This window comes from Rhineura floridana, chromosome 10 (genome assembly GCF_030035675.1).
Source record: "Rhineura floridana isolate rRhiFlo1 chromosome 10, rRhiFlo1.hap2, whole genome shotgun sequence".
NCBI lineage: Eukaryota > Metazoa > Chordata > Lepidosauria > Squamata > Rhineuridae > Rhineura > Rhineura floridana.
Window position 1 is genome coordinate 69,558,004 of NC_084489.1, and position 7,709 is coordinate 69,565,712.

The window sequence follows — 7,709 nt, forward strand, 5'->3', positions numbered from 1 at the left end:
AACATTTATAGTATTTGGAAGCATTGTTCACAGAACTCTTGGTTGGTAGGTGTCATCTTAGAACAGACATTCCTTCCTACCTGAGAAAAGGAAGAACACATTATCTGAGGTGTGTTTGGCTGAAACGTGTGAACACATTCATGAATCGTATAAAACAGATTTCTCTTTGGATCATAATGTTTTCTGTCTTTTATGCACAGGTGTGCAGTTTTCATCTCTTAACTGACTAAAAACCAAACAATTGACAGCCCTTATTTTTAATAGCTTTATCTCATTATCTCCTTCCTTAGTTTAGGATTGATCTTGTGTGGTTTAAAAACCAATGGATATGATGCTTGTTAGAGTTTGCTCTGTGATAAATGATCAGAAGAGTCCATTTTATGTTGGGTTCCAAGAATGGATTTGAATAGACGAGGAACATTCTCATCTAGATCTTATTTGTTTAATTATGTATTATTGTAGAGCATATTTAGCCTGCCCATCATCCACAGAACTCAGAGCAGATTGCAGAACTTGAAAACAATAATACATCCATATAAAATAAACAAAGATCACATTAAACACACCAAGTTAAAACTACCAACATAAATGTTAGCATCAGGCTAATATCCCCAAACTTAATGGGCAAATAAGCAGGACTTAGCCAGATGCTAAAATGTCAAAAGTGTTGGTGCATGGGGGAAGACATTCCATAACTGGGATGCCAACACTGAGACGGCCCTATCTGTGTCATCCATGACCCTTGGTAGGGAGAAGAACCCCACCCCAATCTAAGGACCCAGCCATAGAGTGGGAAATATGTTCCTCCTGGCATCTGAAAACAACATGCTGGCCTACAGCTGAGAGCGTGGGACTGGAGTATGATTTGGTCAGTTCTTGGGTTTGGCTATAAACTATGTCACTTTTCTTTTGTATTAAAACTATCATTTTCTTCTTTTAATTACAGCTGCTACTGGTGACATGCCAACTTACCAGATCCGAACTCCAACCACAGCCTTACCTCAAGGGGTAGTCATGGCAGCATCCCCAGGAACGTTGCATAGCCCACAGCAGCTAGCAGAAGAAGCAACACGTAAAAGAGAGCTAAGGCTCATGAAAAATAGGTATCATTATTTTAAGAAAAATAATGAGTTGAAATTACCTTCAGTGAAGCTGTTTTGCTTTAATTTTTAGGGGTGCTCTGTTAATTTTCCAATAGCTGATTTTGCTTCTAGTATAGTAGCAAAAATTTGCTGTGGGGTATTATTTTTTTGGTGGTTGATTTATTTATTGGAGTTTGTGTCACTTTAGGCTCTGTTGTTTGCATTTCTTGGTCTTTGTTCCCAAACATATTAATCTTTTTGCTACCTGTTTGTCTTCCTGTTGCCACTTTTGTGCCATCTTTTTGCTGTTGATGCTTGAGTGCTGATATTAATGTCTGTTGTTGGCATGTGCTTTGCAGGAAAAAGTTGAATCCATTGTAACTAACCTTGCCATTGCTCACTGCAATCATGGTATTGCTTTTTCTCATGCCTTTAAATTGCTCATCTAGAAGTATTCATGTCTTAGATTCTCTCTCTCTCTCTCTCTCTCTCTCTCTCTTCAGGTTTAGTCTAGTGTCCACTGTCAGTAACATGCATCAGTTTTTTTTAACATGGCCATTCTTTCTGTATAAATAAATAAATAATGGCTAGGATCCCAACCCGCATGTAAAGATGTTCACAGAAGGAAATCTTGCCCACCCCCCATCTGCATGTGGAAGTGCTTTTTGTTTTTTTGTGAACCCCACAAAGAAGAGGTTGTATCCCACCTTATAAAATCTCCCCAGCCTTTGGGTGAGTTAACATGAGGAAGTGATGGCATGGTAAAAAGCATCATGTTCATTTGATTGGCTTATTTACAATATTTATATACTACTTTTCAACAAAAAAAGTTCTCGCAGTAGTTTACATAGTACAGAGTGAATTCCAAGTATGTTTCAGTAAAGTTGTTTTGAGTCTCAGTGGAGGAGAGAAGAAGCTTCAGATTGTTGAGCAAGTGCCAGAAATAGTATGAAGAGGTACCCATAATCCAATATAGCAGTTTCTCATATTTACTTAAAGGTCTAAATCTTATTATTATTATGTGATCAATGCAGTGTATGAACTTTCTCTTCCTTTCTAAAGAGCACAACATGTGTGTTTAAATGTTGTTCCCATGGTTTAGCCATAGCCGGTATAGTAAAGTGGCCACGAGTTTTAACTACAGCTAGTAAATCCCTCATTTGCCGTGACAGCCATGAATTTACTTGGTAGCCTCACTCTCTCCATCCAATGAGTTGGGGGCAGGGCTAAGGAATAGTACAATAATAATGATTTATTGTTGTATAATAATGATTTATTATCTCGAAGCACTTTGAGCATTCCAAAAAAAATAAGCTATAATAATTTTAAAACACGAGATCCAAATAAGATATAAACAATAGCAATTCATTTCCATTTTAAACTCTTTATAATTGATTTTACCTTTTGCCAAAACCCAGTGGAGTTTTTTGGTAAAATGTCAGTCTGGTATCTAGACTTCACTCTGAGAAGAAAGCATGACATTTATCTTTACAGACATATCATTTTATTACATTTTAGCAGGCACAGACTCTGATGCTTCAGCTACCAGTGTATGCATGCAAATATGGATAGTTATGGAAACAGATGATGTGGGATATTGTGAATCCCATGCTTTTTGTTTTAATGCAAGTTTTTAAGTAGCTAGTGGTGCTTTGTTAACATCTGATAGAACGCTGTCTAGTCGTCTATGTTACAATAATTTTCTCACACAAAAGTGCTACACTGATGCTGTTTCTGTGTTTGTCATCAAGCTTTATCTGTTGTTCTGCATTGTCTGTTGATCATTGTGCCTTAAGTGGTGGCGTGATTGTTGTCTGGCTTAGCGATATGGCACTTGTTCATGCCAGCATTTCTTGTGTTGGAGGCTCTTATTTATCCGGGTTTTCATTGTGTTGTGCCTGCTCCTATAGTCATTTGCCTTGTGTTGGTTCCAGGGAAGCTGCTCGTGAGTGTCGCAGGAAGAAGAAGGAGTATGTCAAATGTCTTGAAAATCGCGTGGCTGTGCTTGAGAACCAAAACAAGACTCTCATTGAGGAACTCAAGGCCCTCAAAGATCTTTATTGCCATAAAGCAGAGTAACTGGCACTTGGCCATGGACCCTTTTTTGTTGTTTTTGCTAAGAATGCTAATCAAGGCATGAGATGAAGCAATTCTACAGATTGCCATGTGACCCTTGAGGAAGGGACAATGTGTTGCCCTTGCGATCCCAGTTTTCCTTAGGTGTTTTTGAAAATATTTTGAAAAGAGTTGTTCAAATTTTGGAAAGCATCATGGTGTCCATATTATAATGACCTTCATCACTGCATTTCCCTCTCCCCTCCCAACTGCCCCTGCCAGTCCAGTAGCATGCCAAAAAGTGTTTTTGTTTGCCCTTTTTTATTTCTGCTTTTTTCAGGGAAGCTGCAAAAGAATGTCGACGGCGGAAGAAAGAATATGTGAAATGTCTGGAGAGTCGTGTTGCGATGTTAGAAGTTCAAAACAAGAAACTTATAGAAGAGCTAGAAACCTTAAAAGACATTTGCTCTTCCAAGACAGACTAGTGTCAATATTGAAACTGTGAACTGGCTACAGCATGTACAGATGCTTCTGCAGGCAATCTCTAGTCAACAAGAATTATGACTTTTCCTTTGTATCATTTGTCTTCTACTCCAGCCTCCAACATTCCTGAAATGCTGCATTTTTGTAGATTCCAAGTTGAAACTTCAGGTGTCTTTTTCTTATCCAGAAAGAGTCAAATGTTTAAGGCAGTGTCTGTTCCATCTTTTCAAAATGCAACATGCGTAAGAGCTGCTCCTCTGCCCAATATTTGCATTAATTACTTTAAATGTCTAATTTTGGTAGTTCCCACTCGCACCAGTATTTTAAAGTGATCAAAGATAATGCATCCAAGACAATAAAATAAAAACCACCCAAAGAATCTCAGGAAAGAGTTATATATAAATATATATATATATATAAGTATGTTGTAATGACATACGTGTATTAGAATACTAGTTTACAAATGAATTTATGGCATATTTTTATATTCATCGCTTTGTGAAGAAAGTATTGTATTGCTGTCACTGAGCGCCATGGTTGAAACTAGTTTTTAAATAGAACCATGTTGGTTAAACTTTGTAGTGTTTGGTGTTTGTTTGAACATTTGGCCCACCTAAAAAGTTTTAAAAATTAATGGTGCATGTTGTGAAGTAATTTTAGCAGACATATTTACTGGGTGTCTTATATTTCATGAGCAATCAACAGAATTGTAATGGAAGGATCTTGAATCAGCTCACACACATACCTGCTGTCTATGCAATGATTTCCTGTAAATAATAGTGGGTTTTTTTAAAAAAAAAAAAATTAAGTCTGCATCATACAGATAGTTCCCTCATGATCTTCATCCAGGCTAACCAATCTTCTTTAAGGGTATTTCACACAACTTCCACAAGCATGGTTAGTCAGCTCTGCTTAGAGGGGGGAGGGATTTATACTACTTGAAATGTGCTGGGGATGTAAACTACATTTGTGGAATATGATTTCTTTTGTCCATTGAATCAGTACAAGCACAGGGTGGCTCTGTTTCTCTACCCCGACATTCATTTATCTATGTTGCTTTGCAGTTCTGTGACACTCCTCTTTTTCTTATGTTTCCTCCTGGTCCCATTCTTTTGTATAGACCTGGTTCCCATGCCCATTAGCTAAAACATATATCAGTTTTCCACTGATCTGGAGCTTGGAAACTATAGACAAAATGATGCAGAGCACATGTGGATATCAAGCAGCTCTTCACAGTTGTTGTCACAAACAAGGATTTTCTTTTGCATGACTTTAGTAATGCTTCCTTTTCCTGTGACAGCATATATATATTTAAAACAGTATAGTAAACTGTGAATACTAACACTACACATTTGTTTCGTGGTGGATCCACTAGAAGAAATTATAGAGAGCTAGTTGGCTACTGTTTGGTTTTCAGAAGATAGAGGAAAATATATATCTGGATGACTTCAGAAGACTTAATTTCATCTCATCTGGCCAAAAGACCATTGCTTCTGTTCTTTTAACATATCTTTGAATTGCAGGCAATATGTCACAGTGAGGGAGGTCTCTCTCACTCCCACTTTACAAATGGTGAAGAAATTGCAGATTGCCCAGGACTTGCCCATGGAAATTTACTCATGCCTTTTTCAAGCAAGTTGAGAAATGTTCTATTCACTGTGGAGTTAATTGGTACATGTGGTTGGTTTAGAGGTTTCTTGAAAGAAAAGTACTATCATGTAAAGTTCTCACCTCTAGCCAGACGAAACAGGCAAGGGATATGGTGATTAGGCTACATCAATATGAAGCACACTGCTGTTAGGGAAGAACAAGGTACTTGCTTAGAAATAGGGTATCTAATAAAGAAAGACTTTAAGTATATGTTTTCTACAAAAGCATACAATTGGTCAGTAGCTTTTGTTATTTTCTCAATAAGATTGATAAATATATTTATAGCTAATAATAAGTTTTGTCAGTTTCTTCACTGTCACTATATTTACCACATTTTTGCTAACAGGCACTCTCAGAGGTCAGTCTTAGGCTGCATACGCATCATACATTTAAAGCACACCATACATTTAGTTTTTTAGAGGTGCTGGAGTTATAGCCCTGTGAGGGGTAACCTGCAGTTCCCATGATTCGTATGTATGTGTGTGCTTTAAATGTGCTAATGCCTTCATACATTTTAGTAAACGCACAAGCAAGGAGGATTCCATTTCCTCATTTTTATGGAAATGTTTGTGCCCATTTGTGCTGTTTTTTATCTTGTCTAGCCTCCCACTGATCCTGTGAGGTAAGTCATTACTATTTTTTGTGTTTTTGTTTTACTGAGAAGCATCACTGGCTAGTAGATGGCAACTTTGCCCAAAGCCATCTGATTTCAGTCTTATGTTCTAAATGCTATATTTAATTAGATTTCATCAATGAAAGGGAGTAGGTGCTTACTGTATAGGTTACTGCTTGATTCTGGTTTTGTAGCTTCCGTGCCTGCCCTCATTAGCATTTAAATGGAGCACGGCTGCAGCTTTTAACCTGGATCCTTCATATCCAGTCCCAACATGTTGTCGCCATTGCACATCATACTTCTTTGGTCACATATGATCATCACAGCTGCTGGTGTCAGGAAATATGACTCATGCAGATGAATGGAGAGGGCTCTAAATCACATTAACTGCATCTTGAAATCTCTTTAAAATAAATGGCAACTACAAGGGAAAGGAAATGCTGTTTACCAGCTGAGGCTTTTCCTGCCCTTTCAATGACTCTGCTGATGGTGTTTGATGTGGTTAGCTCAACACAATGATGGTGCGGATATTGATGTCACTCCTACATCTTGTTTTTACTTCCAAGTAATTATTTTGGTGTGTGGGTCATTGCAGTTCTTGTAATTTCCCTGTAATCTGCAGTCTCAAGGTTTGTGGTGATAGCTGCAACCACATTTTGAGGCACGTGTCCTGTAATATGGTCAGGCTTGTGCAAGATGCAAAAGCTTTACCAGATGTATCCATAACACTTGTTAAAAACCTGTCTGAGTTGGGGAGGAAAATGTAAGAAGTGGGAGGGGACTTCTACTAACTTCAGAAGAGTACATAGTGCACATGTTATAAGTGCACATGTTTAATTGTGTACTTCATCAAAATCCTCAGTAGCTTTATCCATTGTAAAATGGCTCCTTTGTTTTACAATGGGTTAACAAAATGTTATGGATTGTTCAAAATAAAATTGAGGCTAAAAACCAGAGATTTTTATTCTGTTGAAGGATTCTATATGGCTAGGATCTCTATTATTATTATTATTATTATTATTATTATTATTCCACCCTTCCTCCCAGCAGGAGCCCAGGGTGGCAACCAAAAGCACCAAAAACATTAAATCATCATTAAAACAAAACATCTTCAAAAACGTTACATAAAAAGCTTTCAAAACATCTAAGATTAAGAACATTTAAAAAAAAAGAAGGTTTAAGAACATATTAAAAGCATATTAATTAAACTGATCCCACTAAAATAAACAAAGTTTAGTCAGTGTGATTCAGATCAATTAATAAAGGCCGAATTGCACAACTGACTTTGGTGGTTAGTGCTACATGCAGAAAAATTAAAGAATCCTGCTGATTCATTTCAAAGATCCATCTAATCCAGGGTCCTGTTTTTCACAATCACCAGCCTGATGTCTCTGTGCTGCCCACAAACTGAGCATGAAAGCAAGAGCATTCTCCTGCTGTCTGTTCTCAGCAACTGGTATTCACAGTGGCTTGTGCTAGCACATTATGCTAAACAATGGGTTAGTGGTACTTGGATGAAACGAACTGGAGGGAAGTGTGGAGCTCATGCAGTCCTCTTCATGTGGCCAGGAGAACAGTTTCAGCAGAGTGTTAACAGATTTTACTCTTTTTTATATATAATAATTTTTATTATTATTCAAATTTTTATAAAACAAACACAACAAAATCAAACAACAAAAACAATACAACAAAAATAAAAAGAAAAACTTGACTTCCGATTTGTTACAGATCAGCTATAAGTATATAATATATGTCAAACCTGTCCCCTAAAAAATACGAAATTCACTTTTTTCCATAATCTATCTTAATTAATCGTTGAATCCCAT

General features: G+C 37.2%; 1 protein-coding gene across 11 annotated transcripts in view; it reads left to right on the forward strand.

The window, feature by feature from the left end:
* Window positions 1–5,428, forward strand: part of CREM (cAMP responsive element modulator) — a 44,707-nt gene extending 39,279 nt beyond the window's left edge. For 9 of the 11 annotated variants that reach the window (XM_061586083.1, XM_061586084.1, XM_061586085.1 and 6 more), the window contains 2 exons: window positions 947–1,103; window positions 3,017–3,571. In XM_061586083.1, coding sequence (XP_061442067.1) covers window positions 947–1,103; window positions 3,017–3,161 — 302 coding nt within the window. In that variant the 3' untranslated portion in view covers window positions 3,162–3,571. Of the gene's footprint in view, window positions 1–946; window positions 1,104–3,016 lie in introns of all 11 variants that reach the window. The other 2 variants (XM_061586082.1, XM_061586088.1) reach the window with 1 other exon arrangement.
* Window positions 5,429–7,709: the final 2,281 nt, after the last annotated feature.